The 23,888-nt window shown below is 38.1% G+C and overlaps 1 protein-coding gene across 1 annotated transcript in view; it reads right to left on the minus strand.

The window, feature by feature from the left end:
• LOC150086860 (uncharacterized) overlaps nucleotides 1-23,888 on the minus strand; it is a 414,998-nt gene that overhangs the window by 260,524 nt on the left and 130,586 nt on the right. Inside the window, exons 3-4 of the mRNA XM_090372302.1 lie at nucleotides 18,100-18,171; nucleotides 3,562-3,633 (exon numbers count right to left, since the gene is read on the minus strand). Of these exons, the coding sequence (XP_090228428.1) occupies nucleotides 3,562-3,633; nucleotides 18,100-18,171 (144 nt within the window). The remainder of the gene's footprint in view (nucleotides 1-3,561; nucleotides 3,634-18,099; nucleotides 18,172-23,888) is intronic.

Genomic DNA, 23,888 nt, shown 5'->3' on the forward strand with positions numbered 1-23,888 from the left:
AAACTTTATGGTTGCATCGCACAGCGAATAGAATATACGTTAATATCTCCGAGAAATGTCGCGGCCAGCGTTTTTGAAATTAAAAATAATAATAAAATAAAATGAACGTACTATAAAATTGAATGATAAAGGAAATGCTAATGTACATCAACACAAAACATCCTTGTTTTGCAGACAAGGCTAGAAGTTAATTCTGTATTCAACGCGCCATGCGATTTATTTTATTATTATTTTATTATTATTATTATTATTATTATTTATTGTTTTTATTTATTTTTTTGTTCCTGGGGGTTGAAAGAGACTGCGAGAATAGCAATTTATCTTTGGATACTATCGAAAAAGCCGCTGATTGAGCATGAATGATTACAGCATAATCTCCTTCCTGCATTTACGGCTGAGGTGCGGTGACCTTGCTTCGTTGTGCGAAATAGAGTACCATGCTACATTGAGCACTCGTAGCTTGATTTTATAAAAGCTGCTCCAGAATAACTGAATAAATAAGCATTAATATAATTTGACCAGAATTACTGAGAAAGTTTGTGCTTATTCGGTCCTGGTAATATTGATAGTTTCTCCTCTTCCAAATATTCTCCACTTGTCATATTTTCCCTTCAATTCCACAGCCTGAAGTAGACGACTGGTCAACGTAGCAATACGTATGGCTACGTTAAGCCTAATACACGCGTTTGAGCCTAGTAAATACTGTTTTTGATAATATTCTTGTCAAAATGATTATCTATACTCTCCTCTGATGTATGTACTTGTGCTGCGGAGTATAAACAGAATAGTTAAATACTTGCTGTAGCGCAGTAGTTCTGAGTCGCGAATCCCCCCAATCCCCGTGAGGAAGTCGCGAGCGCTTTCTCAAGGGTCACGATAATTGTGACCCTTACAAATTAAATTGTAAATTAAATTTCTTGACGGCAGTAGAAACAAGGAAAAGTTGCAAGGTCAGAGAATACGCTCGGAGTCGAGATGGGGGGAGGAGGTAATCATGTGACCAAACAAAGTTCGAGAGCCACAGCTGTAGACTTAATTTTGCAATATCCTTCAATAGTGTTTCTGAAAATTTTATCACTTCCATATCTAATCTGCATTACTGCCTTTGAGTCTCGCTTCTTCAGATGGGAGAAAGAAGCAGAAGTCATATAGTGCAAGATTTTAACTGTGTCGAGGCTGGAAAAAACAGTTTTGTTTTTTCCGGCTTCGAACATTGGAAACTCGGGCACTAACAAATAAAACCAGTCCATGTGACAGTACGATGCTTCCGAATATGTATGTCGACACTTTTTTTTTGCCACGTCCATATAGTGCTCAGCATTGATAAAAGTTGTAAGACGTGCGTGTAGTTGAATGGTTACATTTCTTTCAAAGAAAAGAAAACGATTAGCGCATAACTTTTTTTTTTTTTTTTTTTGAGAGAGAGAGATGTGGTGTTGGGTCTTTATGGCAGAATTTTCACGCATTGTTTTGGAATCACTGATCATAGCTAAAAGTAATCAAAGGTCTTACGACCTATGATTACTTTGCCTATCACAGTTTAATATCGCTTTAACTCTGCAAAAGTTTTCACTGTAAACTATAGTTGAAGGTAAAACCAAACACTTTCAAACCCAATCGCACATTATTATTTTTTCACCAAAGAGAATACTTGCTGCTGTGTTGCGACTACATATTGCTGTATTATTGTTTCAAATATGACACTGCACCTTAAAAAGAGCTGTATATTTTCATTAATGATTCAGAAGGTAAATATGTTTTGGAACCACAGTAATGATCAGTAACTTTATTTCATTTTATTAAGCTTCGGTCAATGTACCGTTTGTGTAAATGTGATCAATCAGTTTAAAATTTAAAATTAAACATCAAATAACACTCGCTGTTTATAGAAATTATATTTGCTAATTACATTACACTTCTCCTAATGATGAAAATGGCGTTCAACAAAAAGAAATAATATTAAGATTAAGATAAAGATGATTGGAATATTTTTTTATAGAAAGCCGTTAACTCTCATCTCTTTACATCCATAAGTTCGAATTTCTGGATTTCATTTCTAGATTTTTAATTACTGAAATGCAAAATGCTGTTATTGAATTTCAGCAGCGTACTCATCAATTTCTTCTGCTTTAATTATAAATAAAAAAATAAGTCTCAGTTTAAAAAAAAAAAATTCTATTCTTATAGTTTGATAGATCTTTATCTTCATAAAGATATGTAGTAAACCATACAGGAACCAAAAACGTAGATAACTTGGTGGGTGTTACAGCAATATGGTTGCCATATTTGAATTCAGCAACGTCAAATCTACAAAAATCACCCTGAATTTTAAAAGAGAAGGGTAAAAAAAAAAAAAAAAAAAATATATATATATATATATTTTTTTTTCTTTGCATGCATCCCTTATTAAAATAACCAGTGTAGCATTTTTTTAAATTATTTTAATATTTCCGTATCCTAATTTTTACTTAGTTGTTTTTATCATGTTGTGGTAGCGAATCATTCATCCGCTACCACAGTCATTCAACCTATTTTTAGGCTAAATCCCGCCTACTACTAAAATTCTTTAACATTTTCACTGCTGTGGCTCATAGTGGATAGTGGTGCATGAGCTTGCGTTACTATTATAGTAATGATTTTGATTGATCTCAATTTCAGCATGACAATTCTTCGTGAGAGCCTCTTAGATTATTTTGTTGTATTTGCCTTCTTACATATCCCGAATCCAAGAATCCGAACTCGAAGAGGCCTCCGTAGCCGAGTGGTCCGGAACGGGGTGCAGTAGCACACGCTCCTTGAGTAGACTGGGGTTCAAGCCCCTGACTGCTACATACTGTCAATCTGCCAACTCGCACTGGACCAGCGTGGCAGATTATGGTCCATTTCCCTCAACATGAATTGTTGAGGAGGCTTCCATCCTGCAGTGGGTTGATAATGGTTGCAGTTTACCTTTACCTTTTTTTATATCCCGAATCCAAGGCTACTTTTCTGCTATGTACTTCCTTTAGCATAAAATATTTTCGTTAAATCTAGTAGATGAGAATGTTTAATTTTTTTTGGTTTTCGCCCTCGTTACGTTCAAGTTCGAACACATCCCATTTTAATCTCTTTTAATGGGTTTTCCAATGTAAAGGCTGTTTAAGCATAGATAATGCATAATAAAACGATGCATGCATACTACCTGGGTAGTAGAAATGATGGAAATACTTAAACAGCCTTTTCATACTCTTTGACATTTAGTCAAGAAATATATTTAGAGTTTGCCAATATTATCATTTTATTTTCAGTCGTTAAATAATCAAAAAATTTAGTGTACGGCTTTTCGGATTTATACTAGATTTTAGTTTATAATTTCAAAAGTAACGGAAGTATTTATTAGGCCTACGTTTCCCTCGAGTATTTAAAGTATATCTATCAGAAACTACTTAACCACACTTGCACTAACAGATAATGAAAAGAAAATCATTACATAATAAAATATATATAATACAACATATAATATAATAATGGAAATATAAATGTAATAAAAATATAAAATAATAAAACATATGTAACACTTACAAGATAAGCATCGTCAAGTTCGGAAGAGGGCCAATGTCAGGAATTTCAGTCAGGTGGTTGTGCTGAAGTTTGCTAGTTAATAATAATAATAACACTTATTATTTATGAGAAGTCAAAAATTCACCACATTGAAACAAAATATAAAGTAAAACTTAAAACATTACAAAACAACAGAAAATTAATTAGTATAATTATCTTTAAAACATTATATGGGAGACAATTTATATCAATCAAATAATGGATAATAATGGTTTATTTAAAAAATAATTCTTCTGAAAACATGTCCCATAAATTACTAAAATCTGTAAAGTATCTGTGATACAATTCTACAAGAATGAATGCATTTTTCACTGCTTGGCATTTAGTATTATCTTGTATTACCTTCTCCCCCCCCACCACTTTTTTTGAAAATTAAAAAAAAAAAAAAAAAATTGCTTCGAGGGCCAATTCTCCTCTCTCTCTTTCTTTCTTTCTCTCCTGTGTGTGAGCGCGCGATTGAATCAACGAATTACCTGGCTGACAACAGCTACACGAACTGACTTTGGGCAAAAGTACATACAAGTTTACAGCCATAGCCCGAGCCAGTCGTTAAAGTACAAACGATAACAGATCTAAGTCATCGACCAAGAAGCAGCTTGCGTATGGAAAAACCAGCCATCAACCTCTACTTAGCCCTGTTAAGGACGACGTTTAATGACAGGTAGGTGGCGTGGGTGCGGCATGCTCTATCAATGGCCAAGCTGGAGTTATCTGTAAAGTATCAAGTGGAAACTAGGATCTGAAAAAGGGCAGCGTCGCTTACAGGTAACAGAAGAATCAAAAGTGACAAATTATTTCTACCATAAATAATTCTCTCGTCATAAAAATAAAATTTTATATGAGACACTGTAGTGAAGTCACATGGGTCAATCAATATTCAGCCTTTATCCAGTTTATATCTATCCAAACATTCGTTTATAAAGAAATGAAGCAAAGCACGAACAGAATCGGGCAATACCAATTCCTACTTTCTAATCCCATTCTTACCTCGCTGATGGGTCCCAGACATCAACATCTTAACAGAAGGTTGTGTTACAGAATAGTTTAGGGCTAAAGCCTCGGGTTACGTAGGAGTTAAATGCCATTGCATTATTTCTTCAAGTTAGTGTCACTGCATTATTTCTTCAAGTTAGTGCCATTGCATTATTTCTGTACGTAGCCAACTATTTAACTACAGTAGTTATAAATTGGCATCATTAAGTATATCTCATATTGTGAATACCTTCACAACGAGTTGCCATGATATTGCACTACCTCGAATAAGTAACGCTTGATTGATTGATTGATTGATTTGATTTGGTAGTTGTTGGCGCATCGGCTTCTGTGGCCATATTGCACCTCCCAAGGTTTTTGCAGTACTTTGATCCAAGCCCGAGGCGGGAATCGAACCCGCGACCTTTGGGTTGCCGGGCAGGTACTTTACCCACTTGGCTAGCCCGGTCGGCCCCTCGAATAAGTAACGCTTCACCATAGAAGAAAACTATTGTTACTTATTCTCAGCGGATACCTGCCCACCCACTCATGAGGAGCCAATAAGCTCCGAAATGGTGCCGTATGGGTGATGGCATCCGCTGAGAATAAGTAACAATATTCTTCTCCTATGGTGAAGCGTTACTTATTCAAGGTAGTGCAATATCATGGCAACTCGTTGTGAAGGTATTCACAATATGAGATATACTTAATGATTTCAATTTATAACTACTTAAGTAGTTGGCTACATACAGAAATGGTGCAATTGCACTAACTTGTACGTTAGTTAACTCCCTACGTAACCTGAGGCTTTAGCCCTAAACTATTCTGTAATCTGAATATCTCAAATTGTGGAGTTATACTTCGCAACTGGGTTGTCATCATTGCAACTGATGAGGAGCTAATAAGCTCCAAAACGGTGCCGACTGGGGAAAGCTGATGGCCACGGAGTTTCTGAGAATAGGTAACAACAATTTTCTCTACTGGGGAGCATTGCCTATTCGAGGAATTTTGTTTGAGTTGAAGGAGTAACTGTCCCTTTCTTCTTTCGACAGCATCGCTTCCTCTACTATCATCTTCCTACATGTTTTTTGCTTTCCTAAGTCTAACAGGGATAGTATGAGGATAACAGAGATCCTTTATCTCATACCATATTTCAAACGGTGCCGTATGGGTGATGGTATCCGTTGGGAGAATAATTAACAATAGTCTTCTCCTACGGTGAAGCGTTACTTATTCAGGGTAGTGCAATATCATGGCAACTCGTTGTGAAGGTATTCACAATATGAGATATACTTAATGATGCACAGAAATGATGCAATTGCACTATCTTGTACGTCAGAAGGTTGTGTTTAAATCCCCGCGTTAACCTAAGTCAGATGTAAACTACAGAAGGGAAGGCAGGGTGAATAAGTTTGAACCCAACGTTCAATGGAAACGGACCTATTCAGTTGTTTGTTGGATGGATGACCCTGGTTCGGCAGCGGAAAAACTTCTCAGATACAGAAAAGTCTGCTTAACTGCGTCATGTAGCCAGAGTAATACTAAACTCTGAATCAGCAATAGCAACCAGCCTTAATAAGCAGAAACTGCCCCCTTAGAATAGACAGAAATGTGTGACATGCATCCATCCCTTTTGTCCAATGGCGAGGAGAAAGACGCTTTTTTCTGCTGAAGATTAGACCTATTCCTACCATGACAGTTAGGGTCAAAATGAACAAATGCTATTAAATTCGACAAAACTTATTCCAAGCTAATGACGATGTCTGGTTAAAATACTTTTTCAGCAAATTATTCGCTTTTATAACTATTTATTATATAATATCGGTGTAGGTACACCATAGTTTACCCATAAATTTAAACTACGTTTAAACTAGTGTAAAAGGCATCATTTTAATTGTATCTGATATTGTGACTGCCTTCACAACGAGATACCAGGTATTGCACTACTTTGAATAAGTAACGCTTCTCTGATATAGCAGATTACTGTTATTTATTCTCAGTGGATATCACCACCATTTGGCATCTCTCATGCGGAATCACTTCGCAACTGTGATGGCATAATGCATTACCAGGGTACCTGCCCACCCACCCACCGATGATAGGCCAACAGCTCTGAAACGGTGCCGTCTGGGTGGTGGTATCCACTGAGAATAAATAACAGTAATCTTCTCTATTAGAGAATTACTTATTCAAAGTAGTGCAATACATGGTATCTCGTTGTGAAGGCAGCTAAAACAATGCCTTCTACACTACATACGTAAATTAAATTTATGGGTAAACTATGGTGTATCTACACCGACATTATATAGTTAATTGGACTGAGTGGTCAGGAGCGAGAGTGCATTGCACGCGTTCCTTGAGTGGACCGGGGTTCAAGCCCGTGACTACTAAATACGATAAATATTTGTATTGACGATTTATTGTAAACTCTACTGACTTGGTTGTCGTGCCGGAGTATAAACAGAAAATTTATTTAATTACTCAAAACCCATATATAACTATGCCTTGTGCATTTCATCTTTAAATAACTTTGTAAACACACACACACGATATGATCTTAAAGAAAGTTTTCTTTCTTTCTGATAAAATTATTTAAGGAAGAAGTTCACATGGAAACAAAAAAAAAAATTAAAAAAAAGCGCTTCAACCAGGAGTCAAAATGGAAAATTTTACAATAAGCATGACGGACTGGAACATCGTTCCAGTACGGTCCATTCCGTTCCATTCTGAGCTCTTGTTTCAGCATCATTACAACAATAATTTCAGCAATTACTGTTATTCTTTATCTATTAAAAAAAAAAAAAACACAAAATTTGTTAAAGAAATCAATTTTCTTCATCAAATTTTGCAAATTTGGAAATTGTTTCCATTTTTTTCTTTTTTTGTTTACAAATTTTAAAAAAAAGTTTGCAAATTCAACATGTCCCCGCCTTTTTTTTTTTCTTTCAGTAATCTGAACATCGGCATGCAATAAAGGAATTATAAAGATGTCCACACATATATACAGTATACTCTTACGATTTACAAATAATAAATGTTTGTACTATCACTTCAAGAATCGACCAAGTAGAAAATGATACTGACACAGAGGGAGATTTCGGAAACCCAATAATACTGCAAGTGTAGGAGTGACAGGTTATATAGGAAGTCGGCCGCTTGAGCTAAGCTGTAGCGCTCTTAGTGATTTATACTGAATGTTAGCTGCACTGACTTCGTAACTATAATATTGCAAAAAAGTCGACTGCCAACTTGGAGGTCATTAACAGTTAAGTACAACAAATTTCGGAGCTGTTCAACATTCCAAATACGTCCATCTGAAAAATCATACGGCAAATGGGTGGTAGCTGACCATGCCAAAGTTGAACATCAACCACGTATTTTAACAAGAGACCTCCGAACAGTTGGTTGCGTCGCCAAACCTCGCCTGAAGTTGCCAAACAATCACCGGAGGTCTGCACACTTTTTAGGAGCAGTTTTCAGCGCTCATTCTGTACACAGAGCATTGCGCCAACAGGATTTCCACGAACGAGCTGCCGCCCACACAAATCGTCGCTCACAATAAAAGAAAATAAAAAAAAAAAATTAATACACAACGGCGAGTGCAATGGGGTGGTGATCAGAGGAAGTGGTGATGAAACTTAATATAAGTTGATTTCATCAAATACAGAACTTGGGTGTGGTGCCAACACAGAAGAGGACTACACTATCACAATTCAGAACCGCGGTAATTACAAGCGATAGTTTGTGCCTGCTTTTCTTTGATATGTGACTGATGGATTTTATTGATATAACTTTGAAAATGGAGCAATATTCTAAAGACTACTACATAGGAGAGGCGCCTCCGTAGCCAGGTGGGAAGGAGCAGCAGTGCATAGCACACGCTTCTTGATTAGACCGGGGTTCGAGCCCGTCACCACCAAATACGGAGGATGCGGAAAGGTCAGGGAATGACCACCGCATATCCCGGAGCAGTATGGCCTTAGTTGCTAATGCTCCTAAAAACCAAAAAACAAACAAACTACATAAGAGATCCGCTAATTAACATAAAGAATACCGAGGCTATTTTAAGATGATTATTTCCGAATTATGATAAATATTCGCCATTTTCCATACTGCTGTTTCGATACTAATTGGATCGGTGAGAATCCATGTATTCAAATAATGGCTTCCTACTGAAGAATCCTGTGACTAACTACCAATCAAACCGAAGCCCTCTTATAGTGTTTCTAAACCATTTCATACTCAGGTTGAACTGTCAGTTCAGAGTTTAATCTGAAATAGTCTGCATGCTTTGGATGTTTATGGTAGCAACAGTTATTTTCTGGAGATAGGACGTTATTGAGTTTTGGTATCAGTGTCACTAGAAGCAAATCGATGCAAGTAAAACAGGCTTATTCACCTGGTTCCATAAGGGTAGCTGTTGAACACTTCCTTAAACCAACATATGCTCCCTAAATTCTGTAAGATTAGGTGATAATTTATTCCAACAGTTAATAATCCTTTGTCTAAAAGAGAATTCTTTTATATCCAGTGTACAACTAGTCTTCATTAATTTCCTGTGTCACCTACGAAACAAGAAAAAAAATAAAAAAGATATCCCCATTATTTTATTATAGCCTTTCAAAAATATAATCTGAATCAAGTTACCTTAGAGACAACCGTTCACGAAACTTCACAACCCGCAAAACTGGTCTCTCTCTCTCTCTCTCTCTCTCTCTCTCTCTCTCTCTCTCTCTCTCTCTCTCTCTCTCTAAATGCTTCTTTACATCATCAACTAACCGTTGCTCATTGCTGCACTTTATCCAACGGATTTACATCTTCCCTAAAATGAGGATTCCAAACAGCTATGCAGTATTTAAGTAGCCTCATCAACGTGTTATATAATATTATAATTAACTAATATAATTAGGATGCGACGTTACGTGGTGATTTTCCATGGAATTTTCTCTAAATAACCACTCTTCTCTAAATAACCCAAGTAGTATAAGGGTGGTTATTTAGAGAAAAAAAAAAAAAATCATGGAATAATTAGCTCTTTGTCTCTACGGGCAAAATTCCTGCACGTCACAGATTTTAAGAAGAAAAAAAACCATGTGCTTCTCCAGCAGCCTGTCTACCCATAAATTGAGAAACTGTCGGTTGAACACTTTCTTTTAAGTCGTTTTCAATGGCTTATGTTTATTGCTTAAAAAAATAATAAAAATAGTGTGAGTTTACTACTACCAAATGAAGAACATTACTTTCCCACTACTTTACTTTAACTACCATTTTTCGGCCCAATTAAATAATTTATCCAGGTCCTGTTGAAGCAGCATACGTTAGATACAATTCTGTACTACCCTCTCAACCTCAGTATGATCAGCAAACTTTGATATCAAAGTTTGCTGATATATTTTCAGAAATTGTGTTAATAATAACATAAACAACAAGGTACCCAGACCACCCTTTTTCTATTGTCACTTAACCAACCTTCTATCCACCGTAGTTGCTTCCCATCAATGGCAAATTCTAGGGCTGTTGGATATAACTGGATAACTGGAACAATTTCTATCCAGCAGCCTTACCAAATTCGAAATATATCACTCTCAGAATAATTTTTTGCATCGAATTCTTTTGTGACAACCTCATTATAACTAACAGATTAGTTAGACATGATTTCTCTTTAACCAGGGCCAATACACCAGGCAACCGAGGAGATTGCTTAAAGCAAATTCTGAAGAAATTTGGATAAAATTATACACCGATGAGCCAAAAACATCATGACCGTTTCGAAAGCGAGTCGTTATGAAATCGAAGCAACTGAAGGTGAACTACGGCGCGTGCGCGGGTCGGGACACTGTATCAAAAACAACTGATACTGAGCTCCGTTAATCAGTATTACTCTTGTTCTTCAGATGGGAAAGGCAGCGGACTTAAGCGAGTTTGACAAAGGCCAAATTGTAAAGACCAGACGACTGGGTCGGAGCATATCCGAAACGGCACGGCTGGTGGGATGCTCATGGTCAGCCGTGATTAGTACCTCCAGAAGTGGTCCGAGGATGGGAAACTCACGAACCGCCGGCGAGGTGTTGGACGACCACGGCTCATCGATGCTCGAGGTAACGAAGGCTCTCCCGGATGGTACGTGGCAATAGAAGGGCGACTGTGGCGCAACCTGCCGGTAATTGGCATGCTGGTGACGGGAGTAATGTGTCACAACACACAGTACATCGAAATGCTGAAAAAGGGGCTGCGTAGCCACAGGCCACTCCGAGTGCCCATGCTACCCACGGTTACCAGCGACAGCGCCTACAATAGACACGCGAGCATCGAAACTGGGCCTTGAGTTGGAAGAAGGTCGTCTGGTCCGATGAATCACGTTTCCTGTTGCACCATGTGGACGGCCGGGTACGTGTACGTCATTTACCTGGGGAAGTGATGGTGCCTGGATGCACTGTGGGACGAAAACAAACCAGTGGCGGCGGTGTCATGCTTGGGCGATGTTCTGCTGGGTCCAGTCATCTATGTGCTGGGCACTCTGACTCTACCACTTACCTAAACATCACTGCTGACCAGGTACACCCTTTCATGGCAACGGTCTTCCCCTCTGGCGGTGCCGTCTTTCAGCAGGATAATGCACCATGCCACACCGCCTGGATTGTTCGAGACTGGTTTGCAGAACGAACATGAGGAAAACTTCCAGGTATTGCCCTGGAAGTGTTCCTGGCCTCCAAATTCCCCAGACATCAATCCCATCGAGCATCTGTGGTTTATGTTGGAACAGCAACTTGAATCTGCGACGTCTCAACCACGGACTCTGCTGGTTACGTGTTGGTACCAGTTACTACAAGACACATTTAGAAATCTGGTAGCATCCATGCCTCGCCGGATACGAACTGTTTTGGCTGCACGTGGAGGATCAATATCATTTTAGGTAGGTGGTCATATAATGTTTTGGCTCAACGATGTATAATCTCGGTAGTGGAGAGAACAATTCCAGGAGGGAGGAATGGCTCCTTCAATAAAGTTAGGTTTTTAACTTCATAAGTATGACTGATAAGAGTTACATTTAAAAAAAAAAAACTTTTTTAAGGAAAATTAAAACAATAGTTCGCTCCTACATGAGCTTATCAAAACTTCCACAGGCACACATCTAAGGGCTCCCTAGGGCACCAAAAACCTAGCGCCGACACTGCCTTTATCAAACGTGTCACAGAGGAAAATATTTCCAATAAAATCGATTTAAAGCTTTGTTTTTCTTATTTAAACACATGAAATATTTGTAGGGCTACTGAAATTAAATATATAATATTTATTGTATACAAGAGTGATATACAATACACCCTTCATAGCAGCAATGCCAGGGATTGAATATAATGAAATAGAAATACAGTATAATTGTTTCATTTATTCAGCGAAACTAGCCTGTCTGTCATCTATCAATTGATAATGGCGCCGCTTCCGGAAGGTGCTAATTCGAAATTTTAATAACTCATAGAAAGAAGTAAAAAATAAAACTGACACTCCTAGGGATCCCTTAATATGTATATAAAGCCTCGGTTGAAAGGGTATCTGGGTTGCATAGTATTGGGGTATTTGTCGCTGACAAGCGCGCTCTTGCTCTGTATAATTAATGGATAACAGAAATTGCTGATAAATCCTACCTTAATTTTAGTCTGAAATTTATGAAAATTTTAGTAATGAATTCTCATTATTTCTCTTAAATTTCATTTCTAATTCGGAATAGCTGGGAGGGGAGTGATGAGCATACTAAGAAACCACATTTTCAAAAATCTACTAGGATTTAAATTGCAACTGCGAACAAGCGAGGGGAGATAAAATGCAGTTAGTAGAAGACACGCATATCATTAAATACGAAAGACTATTATTAGTATTAGCATTCGCGTTGGAATTAAACTGTTTGCAAGACAAGATACAATTGCTCACCAGCAAATTAGTCTACTTAAGTAAGCACTTATCCTTGGATAACATGCAGCAATCTACAATTCAAAAAACAGAAAGTGAGCTGTCAGTTTAAACACTGAGCATCTTGCCAATTTTTTCTTCTCCCCCCCCCCGTGGTAACCATGACAACTGTTGCATACGCGTGCCAAAAAATGTTTACACAAGAATACAGTATATCTTTTTCTTTAATCGCAAGTAACACATTAGGCGGCCAACAGTCACGTGTAACGTAGCGTTCTGGTATACGTATTTCATAGCGAAGTATCGTGCTTTCCTCAATTACACAAAGTGCGACCACGCCGTATACACTTGTAGTTTGCCTCGGTTGCTTTGAGTATCTGAACTCGAAACTTCCAAAGAAGGCATAACCAGTTTTTCTTCTTTATACTTTATTGCAATTAGCCAGTAAGCATTTTAAGTTGGGATCATTATCAAATAGCAGACAGAAGACGTCGATGATTGTTTCATGTAACATGTATAACAATGCCAATTTCAAAATAACTATTTAATTACTGAGTGTAGTGGTGGGCGACAGAGCCGGCTTTAGGGTAAGGTCGAGTAGGCACTAGTTTAGGGGCGCCGACGGCTCCCCCCTCCCAAAAACAAAGCCCGCAATAAAAATTTTGTGCATTTCATGTATTAACATGTTAAAAACAAAATATTATATTCATAATTTACTAATTTACAATTACTGATTTACATAAATGTTCTTGTTTATATTCCGGCACGACCACCAGGTCAGTGGAGTTTACAATAAATCAATCAACACAAATTTCAATCGTATTTAGTAGTCACGGGCTCGAACCCCGGTTCACTCTGCTACATCAGGCTTCGTAATTATATTGCGTATAATTTATTTGTAAGTAAATAATATGTAAAATTAATCGTTCTAAAAAATTTAAATCGTCGAATAGGCGGGAAGGGAGGCGCCTTCAGTCAGTGTGGCCTAGGGGAACCATATGCCCTTCAGTTGGCCCTGGTGGACACCCATTTTAATAGGATCGATTGAATTGGAACTTGGTTGAACAGAGTTCAAAAAGAAAAGGGGATTCGTAACTTCGAGGCATTCGTTTTCTTTTTGCAAATAATTAGGTGGGGGATCCACTTATTTTAATACCCGCAGTAACTGTAACCGAGCCCGAATCCGATCCGGAATGATTGTACCCGAAAAAAAAAAAAAAAATAATAAAAATAAATAAATAACGTATTAATAAAAGTTGTTTTAAATTTTCTATGATCAGTAATAACGCAATATGTTAATTATAAATTTAAAAAAATCAATCAATACTACCATATTTTATTATATATAATAATAAAAAAATTAAAAATAATCAAAAAATTACATTTATAATATAATATATTTCACTTTTTTCTTTTTTTTTTTTTTTTTTTTGTAAGTTGCTGTGCAGACAATAGTTTCCAGCTTCAGCTGTATTCTTTTTTGGATCAAAAATCCAATGAAGCGGATATCATCTTTTAAGGGCACAAAAGGTGATATAGTTGTACACGTTAGCGTTACAGGTCACTGTTGAAAAAAAGCCGTGAATTAGGGTTCAATTTGAAAGTGTCTGCAATTCTGCCCAGACACGATAGGAGGGAGTATATGATGAGAGCCTTGTCGATCAATTCGGTTCTGGAAAGATTGTGCAGAGCTCAAGGGGTAGAATTTTTTTCAGCCTGGACTGTACTTGTTAACAGGAGAGACTGCTTCTACAGGGATGGGATACACTTAAATAGAAAGGGTGCAAGAATATTTGCTGATGCTATCGAGGCAGTGTTAGGTGGGTCGGAAAATTGCTAGCTTGTGGGGGAGACAAAGACTAATAGATTAAGTAGCCACTGGCAGAGGTGAAAGAGATTCTTGCACTGCTTCTATTGGAATGAACAGAAGCCCGAAAAACAAGATGCAGGATATTTCAGAGACTGCTGGGAGTTATTGCGGTACAAGTAAACACATGGGTTGTGTTACGGTAGCTAAGAATAGAAACAGGTGCATGTATACTTGCGAGTACACCAATGCTAGGAGTTTAGTAAATAAATTTGATGAATATGAGGTATTGCTCAAAACATCAAAGGCGGATATTGTTGAGATATCAGAGACGTGGTGTCACACAGATATAAGGAATGCAGAACTGGAATTTGGGGAGTACAACGTCTACAGAAAGGATACGATGGAAGGAGGGGTTATGCTATTAGTTAAGAAACACATAAAAACCAAGGAAGTGAAGCCAGTCGACATCGCTGGACAGTGCAGTGCAGTGTTGAGTCAGTTTAGTGTGACATAAGCATTAGGAGATCAAAATTGAGAGTAGGAGTGTGCTATAGGCCTAATGACTCTGATGAGTATAATAAGATATTGTACAGGGAAATAGAGTGGGCCAGTAAATCAGAGAGTCTTATAAAAGAGGGATTTTAATTTCCCAGATATTGACTGGAATTTGGGGGCTGGTCACTCACACACTAGCAAGGCTTTTGCGGATTTATTGGATGATGGTTTTCTACATCAGCATGTTCGGGAGGCAACTAGAGGGAGTAATACTCTTGATTTGATTATCAGTAGTGATTCTTCATGCATTAAGAATCTGCAGATAAATGAACCACTAGGTGGCAGTGATCACAGTGTGCTGAAGTGGGATTTACTCAAACAGGTAACTACCATTAGGGGTAAAGGGAAGGGTTATTGCTTTCGTAAAGGCGACTACGATGGACTGAGACAGTATTTAAATTCTATACAGTGGGACCAACTGATGATGTTACCAACAGCAAATGCAAAATGGGAAGCATTCAAAGAACTTATCTTGGAAGCTACTAGGCTTTACATACTAACTAAGAAATATTGTTCAAGGTTTAGGCCTAAATGGATGTCAGATGAACTAATGAGACATGTGGCAGAGAAGAAAAATGCATGGGATACATACAAATTAACACGTGACACAGAAGCCTATGATAGATACAAGTTGATCTGTAACCAAGTTAAAAAGGAGGTTAGGCAGGCGAAGGCAGATTACGAGAAATTTTTGGCAAGGGATGCAAAGAAAAACGGCAAAGAGTTCTTTACTTATGTAAACTCTAGAAGGAAGGGGATGAATCAGATTGGTCCACTTGATATCGATGGGTCAACTGTTGATGATCCTGCTCAGGTAGCTAACAAACTAAATGAATATTTTGCATCTACATTCAAACATGAGGAGTTATTCAGGAGGGGGAATGCCAGAGGTGTATTCAACTCTGGCAGCAAGCTAGAGAATCTTGTAATAACTGAGAGTAAAGTGGAGGAGAAATTGTTGAAGATAAACACAAGAAAGGCACCTGGGGTGGATGGGATCTATCCAGTTATATTAAAGGAGGCAGCAAAGGAAGTAAGCAAACCCTTAGCCATAATTATGAGAGCTTCCTTGGACTCAGGGGAGGTACCCACAGACTAGAGATGTGCAAATGTGACCCCAATTCACAAAGGAGGATCAAAGGCTGACACAAGTAATTATAGACCTGTGAATTTAACTTCTGTTCCAGGAAAATTAATGGAGGCACTGGTTAAAGAAGCACTGCAGGATCATCTAGACAAGACTTCAGTTATAGCTCGGACATAACATGGTTTTGTTAAGGGGAAGTCTTGCCTGACCAATTTGATTCGATACTATGATGCAGTCACAAAAGAACTGGATGCAGGGAATAACTTTGATATTATATACTTGGATCTTAGAAAGGCTTTTGATAATGTTGCACATGGAAGACTGCTGCACAAATTAGAGCAGTGTGGCATTGGAGGCAAATTGCTGCTATGGATAAAGGGGTGGATGAGGGGGAGAAGACAGAGAGTGGTAATCAATGGACACTGCTCGTCGTGGACTAATGTTATTAGTGGAGTCCCTCAGGGCTCAGTGTTGGGTCCATTATTGTTTTCTGTATTCATAAATGATATTGATGATGGTATATCAAGCTTAATGTCGAAGTTTGCAGACGATAGAAAGGTAAGCAGGGTTGTCAAGGACACTACTGACACTATGCTGCTGCAACAGGATCTGGAAAGGTTGAGCAGATGGGCTGAGAGGTGGCAAATGAAGTTCAACATTGACAAATGTAAAGTACTACACATGGGAAACAGCAACCCCAGAGCAACGTATCAACTCTGTGGTATTACACTGACAGTGGTAGAGAATGAAAGGGACCTCGGGGTGGTTGTGCAGTCAGATATGAAGTTCTCTGAGCAGTGGAGACGGGCTGCAAGAGTAGCTCATGGTGTATTGTCAATGATATATAGGAATTTTTCTAGCAGGGATAAGGAGGTGATTATTCCCTTGTATAAGGCAATGGTCAGGCCACACCTAGAGTACTGTATACAGGCCTGGAGGCCTCATTTCAAGAAGGATGTAGAGCTGCTGGAACGAGTACAGAGAAGGGCAACAAGATTAATGAATGGAACAAAGGGGTGCTCTTACGAAGAAAGGCTTAAGATTTGCAAATTACGGTGTCTGGAGACTAGGCACCAGCCAGGTGATCATATAGAGGTGTATAAAGCATTGAATGGTTTGAGCATGCTCAATGCTGATGGGATTCTTCCTCTCGCTCAGAATAATCACCTGAGAGGGCATAAATTCAAATTGAGGAAAGACAGATGTAGGATAGACGTGCGGCAATTTGCCTTTAGCCAGCGAGTGGTTGGTTGGTGGAACAGACTTCCATCCCTTGTCGTGGAAGTTGATAGCCTAAATAAGTTTAAGGCTCAGCTGGACAGGTATTTTGAACGAACAGAGGGGTGAAGTGGGAGTGGTTTTTTTTCTTTTTTTTTTTTTTTTTGGCTGATGCTGCATAAGCTTGCTTTCTTGCATCAAATGCCTCTACTAATGCTAACTTCAGGGGCAGGAATAAACAGCACGGATGTAATCCTGCTATGCTGAAGATGTCAACTGGAGCTGGTTGAAGTACGGATGGCAAAAAATAATACAAATAAAATTTGATATATTGATCATATGATAATCAAAAACCAAATATCGATACACTAACCTTACATCCATGACAACGCTTAATTTAAAGTTAGGCTATAAATCTCGTTTTCATTTGGCTCACGCTCGAAGTAAAACATTCTAATCAAAATCGTGATTAACAACAGACTTCATTCGCCGGATTTACATAACTTAACATGAAACAAATTCATATCGTAATAATAACATATAAAATGCAATATTCGATTTAAATATATCTACATTATAAAGGCGAGAATACTTTCCAAATGGAAAAACGTCTCTTCAAATACTGCAATCATGACTTCCATTTTCCTATTAATACAGCATACGACTGGCAAATTCAATTGCCAGGTACAGTTCAAATCCAGGAACGGCCAGACATGTGATTAAAATTGGTGTGATGTATTCTTTACTAAGTATTCCCAAGATACCTATTTTAATGTTCGTCAAGTGCGTATTCTTTACTAAGCATTCCCAAAATACATATTTTTAAGGTTCATCAAGCTATCCAGTATGTACTCAAGGCTGCAATGATGCCTTCAAAAATAAATAAATTCCACATATTCATACCAGTATCTTTTAAACTTATTTGGAAAACGTTGCTGCCTTAATTACTTACAGTTCTTTTAGATTTGTCAGGTTTCGAAATGTCGAGAAATTCATCGTACGGATCTGGTTGTTGCCGAGGTCACTGTAAGGAAAAATCAAATATCAAATACACATCATCATCATTCTTTAAGAAATGTTAGAAAAGCTGTTATGCCTATAAAAATGTAAATTTCGAAAATAACCATATACAGTAGAAATCGGATAAGTTTTTCAAGGGACCGAATGTTTAGAACTTCTTACGCGGAAAAACTTCTTAGAAGTGAAAATGACCTAAGGGTATGAAATATTAACTGCACAAATAATGAAATGATACACATACATAAGTTAAAGATCATTTTTAAGTTCTATTTCAGAATTTTTAAATATTTCACTCTGCCTATAGGAAACATATTTAAACTCAGCATTTCTAATTGCTTAACATTCTGTTCATTAAACTCCTTACCAAATACTTATTACCAAGTTGGAAGGATGAGCTCCTTTGGAGTTACACCATACCTTAAAAGGTCACAATTATAATAACACACAGCAACAATCCACTAAGTAATTCATAACTGTTCAGAACAGTTGACAGCTGTTCAGAACTGGAAAATTGAACATCAGAACTTAACGGCACTGTGCTCCACGTGGTCGACACTATCCGATGAAAACAATTGCAATATGTCATTTCCATTATATCAAAATGTTTCTACTAAAAAGGATTTAGCACTGAAAGCCAAAGACTGCGACTACGGAAAATTCACTAATCAAACAAGTTAGTGCCAGGCATCATTTTAGTTCGTAGTAAATCACCAAAGTAGGTGAAATGGCATCGTTTTTGTGACATCGCATATTATGAATGCCTTCACAACGAGTTGCCGTGATAAAACGTAATATGAGATACATGTACTGTATTATATCCAAAACGATGCCATTTCATATACTTCGGTGGTTTACTACGAACTAAAATGACGCTATGCAATACCTTGTTCAATTACCAAAATGTTCATATTGTTTAATATTTTTTAATATTAAAAATAAAGAATTTATATATATTTAAAAAACGTATTAAGTGGGAAAACGTCAGAATAATAATACGCTGTGTATTCTTTATAACGAACTTTTGACCCAGGAAACTCCTTACGCGGGAAAATAATACATTACAACATATAGAGTTGAAATTGGGACTTAAGAAACCAAACCTAGCACAGGGGAAAACTTCTTATGCGGGAATTTCTTATCCGGGTTCTACTGTATTACATAAATATAAATGAATTTCGTCTAAATAAAACTTCTTTGAAGAAAGCGTTCTACAGTACAATTCATGTCTCCTGTTTCTTCTCTGGTACCGATGCAATCTCAAATTGGACATTGAGGAGAAAAAAATATATATATCAAATCGATTAATTCGCATTTATTTACATTTTGTTCTAAATAATTGATTCTAGCGCAATGCACTATACAGCCAATATTAGCAATCAAAGTAAGCAGGCAAATGTATAAATGTGTCCGTAAATAGGCATATCTATAAAAAAAAAAAAAAGCGCATGATTATTAGACCTTCATTTGTCGGATCCCAATTAGCCTACTGGATTAACGGTACCAAAGGCAACGAGCAGAATACTGATTCATTTTAACAGAGGATTAAAATGAATATTCGCGTGCTTCTGTTTACTCGTCATTGTCTCAATGTAACTAAAGTACATTTGGACGTAGCATTATTCTTGTCTCATGAATTGTCACTGAAAAACATGTAGTGTTCGCTTTATCCATTCCATTATATCCAAGACGGATGCACTTGGAAAATTTGAGAGAATGTCTAGAATTAGTCATGAGGCCAACTTTAGGCATCTTATAAAGTTATCTTTACGTTCTAAGATCCAGATTCTCCAAATATACAGAAATCGCTTTACTATGGGCATCTTCTGGAGATAATCCACTTTAATCGTATAGAAATAACTAAACATTCTGTTGGTTAAGTAACGAAATCATAACATTCTATACAGGAAGAGAATGACCTTTTATCTTCATGAATTGGTATCATTTTCAGAAGTTATCCTTAGCAAAGCAGCTGATCAATTTATGAAAACAGCAATATTCTGAAACAAGTGATAACTGTTGTTGTATAATGAGTCATTATACAACAAAACTGACCATCTATTGTTTAGTTATCAGGTATAATGACAGGTATTCCGGTTATATATGTAATGAATAATACTTTCCATATACTCTCGACAAATTAATCTCAAGCAACCAAGGATAGGGGGAAATCTCAGAAATACAGTACAGATATCGCATGATCACTACTCTCTCTCTTCCTGATCATGTGTTTTTCACTTTTTTATATACACTGCTTCAATAATTAGCTTGACAAGGATCGTATATTTTACTTCATTGCATATATATTTTATCTCATGCTTTCACCCGATATATTTTATAACGATATGATTTTAATAAAGCACGTATACTTACCTGGTTTTGTTGGAGATTAATTTGCCGAGAGTATCCCTAGTTTTGTTGGAGTGGACAACAATTTTTTTAATATCCTAAAGAGAATATTGTCGATGTCATAAACCAAGTACACAGAAATTTCTTTTCTAGCCTACTGTCAACTTCACAAAAGCCCACAATCTATTGTTAAACAAATTTAGCCACCACCGAAGCGAGATGAGACATAAGCACAAAAGGACATCTATGTCTTTTAAGGGAAGTTGGTGCAAGCAGGCTGTGGCCAGATTTTAACTTGAAAGCGGAACTCATTGCCAAAAGTTCGTAAGGATGCCCCCCAACATAAACACACATGTCCTGTAATTTAGTTTGAATGAGACTATAAATACAAAATCGTGGATTGATATAAAAAAATTCCTATTAAAACATCCTACAACTGCTCACATGAATGTAAATTTGATTTGAATCAAACTGCAAACAGTATTCTAAACGGTTGTTATAATTCAGCCGTTTTGTTATACCTTTTATAAAAATTTAACAACTTTTGGTGGGGGCGCCCTTCTGGGTTAAGAAGGGTTCTTAACTCTGAAGTGTGTAAGAACCCTTTGTTGTTGATTCAAATAACCAGAGCTCGATCGTTGATTGCATGAAGAAAGGAAAAAAAAATTAAGTTCACTGCTCACAAAAAAAGGATCTTCACCGGGAATAAGATCCGTCTCTCACATAGGTAGTGCTTTGCTCTTTAGTAAGAATTTGATGACCTTCCACTTAAGGAGCCAGTATTCTGTAGTGAAGCCTCTCTTCACTGTATTTTGAGTCGTTAATATCCATAGAATAGCATTAACACCGATGAGCCAAAACATTATGACCAACGAGTCGTTATGCAAATCAAAGCAACTGCAGGTGAACTGTGGCACGTGCGCGGGTCCGGACACGGTATAAAAACACCTGATACTTAGCTCCGTTAATCAGTGTTCCTCTTGTTCTTCAGATGGGAAAGGCAGCGGACTTAGTAAGTTTGACAAAGGCCAAACTGTAATGGCCAGACGACTGGGTCAGAGCATATCTGAAACGGTACACCTACCGAAAGTGGTCCGAGGAGGGGGAACCCACGAACCGCCGGTAAGGTGTTGGACGACCACGGCTTATCGATGCTCGAGGTGAGCGAAGGCTCTCTCGGATGATACGTGGCAACAGAAGGGCGACTGTGGCGCAACTCGCCGGTAATTGGAATGCTGGTGACGGGAGTAATGTGTCACAACACGCAGTACATCGAACCCTGCTGAAAATGGGGCTGCGTAGCCGCAGGCTGTTCCGAGATTAGTTCCCATGCTAACCAAGGTTCACCCGCGATAGCGCCTACAATGGGCACGCGAGCATCGATACTGGACCTTGAACTGGGATGCCCTGGGTCCAGTCATCCATGTGCGGGCACTCTGACTTCTACCACCTACCTAAACATCCTATCCCACAACACCCACTCTGTGATACCCAGTTTAAACACCATTCCAGAATTCCCACTCCTGAAAGTAAACAGAAGAAAACTTCAATTCACTGCACGACAAAGGCCTGATAATAAAAATTACAGAATCCCAGACCCCAGCTTGCCAGGACAAGTCCTTGTCGTTGAGTCAGTGGTGACACGACTGGACCTGACACCACCATTTGGACTACAATAGAGATACAATATGCGATATGGCCTATTGACAACCCAAAACTGCACCCTTTGTGCGGACCTGTTTTTAAATATATTCTGGGGGAGGGAGGAGGAGGAGGAGAGTTTTTTTTTTTCTTCTTCTTCTTTTTTCTCTTCTCCCCTCCTTGCCTCACCATATTTTCACTGGTGGGGCATGCCCATGCCCCACCAATGAAAATATGGGCATGCCCATGCCGCACTGAAAATGGGGAGTCACCTTCCTATCGGACCCCTCTTCTTCCTATTTCACCCTCCCCTCCCAACACTTTCTCTTGTACAGCGACTGCCCCACATGTCCAAATTTAAATCGCATCAAATTTTGCCTTTAAGGCTCCCTAGAATAGTTCTTTCAGCGTAAAATTCCACGTGCGGCGCTTTCTAAATGCAATTTTACCTAAATCAACCGCGATCGCTCCAACCTTTATTTTAGGTCCTAGCCACCAAAATCCCAGGAAAGTAAGTGGCAGGACTTTCCAGACTATAATCAGTCGCTTGTTACAAACGGCTAGCGCAACAATGGGTACAACAAACTACATACCACATGACCCATACATTTTTTAAACCTCTGTGCCAGGGGTGCTGTATGTTTTATGTATCGAGTGACAGGGGTACTGTCACTCGATACATAAAACATACGCGGAGATGGAAGAAATCCCCGGAGCCATCTGACCCTCAACATACCTATACTTAAACATCATTGCTAACCAGATACACCCTTTCATGGCAACGGTCTTCCCCTCTGGCAGTGCCGTCTTTCGGCAGGATAATGCGCCATGCCACACCGCCCAGATTGTTCGAGACTCGTTTGCAGAACATGAGGAAGACTTCCAGGTATTGCCCTGGCCTCCAAATTCCCCCAGACATCAATCCGATCGAGCATCTGTGGTTTGTGTTGGAACAGCAACTTGAATCTGCGGCGTCTCAACCACGGACCTTACAGGAGTTAAAGGATCTGCTGATTACGTATTGGTACCAGATAAAACAAGACACATTTAGAAATCTTGTAGAGTCCATGCCTCGCCTTGTTCCAGAACCGTACCAAAACAAGAACGTACCAGAGCGTTCTTGTTCTGGTACGAGCTGTTTCGGCTGCACGTGGAGGACCAACATCATACTGTATTAGGTAGGTGGTCATAATGTTTTGGCTCATCGGTGTATACAGATGTGATGATAAGGTTTACACCTAGGTGAAGGACATTGAACGTAACTACCAGAAACTATAGGATTCTTGAATATTATGGCATTTTGTGGTATCATATGGATTTTAATATGAAGGGTAGCAACTATTATTATTAAAATCAGTTTTATTAACCATTCTGACTCACTCTCTGAACAGCCTGCTGACTAGAGGGAGTAAAATGTTCGGAACACAGATATAAAAACAATAGCCATAACAGAATAATTTAATAACAATATATTCCATGTAACAGTTATCATAGCATTTTATATACAAATAATCATAGTCCAATAATTCATAAATTAAAAGTATAGAGGCGTAGTGCCAGGAGTTATCATAGTTATTACTGCGTCTATATGCAGTTCTTGTGCAGTTTAGAATTATACAATTTATATAAATTTTATATACCATTTAGACTGCACTGATATTAACTGGCTTTCATTATCATTAACTAGTATTAGTGCATTTTAAATACATCAGTTTAAAATTTGAAATTATCTAT

This window comes from Mastigoproctus giganteus, chromosome 4 (assembly GCF_048544385.1).
Source record: "Mastigoproctus giganteus isolate SK-2022 chromosome 4, ASM4854438v1, whole genome shotgun sequence".
Lineage (NCBI taxonomy): Eukaryota > Metazoa > Arthropoda > Arachnida > Uropygi > Thelyphonidae > Mastigoproctus > Mastigoproctus giganteus.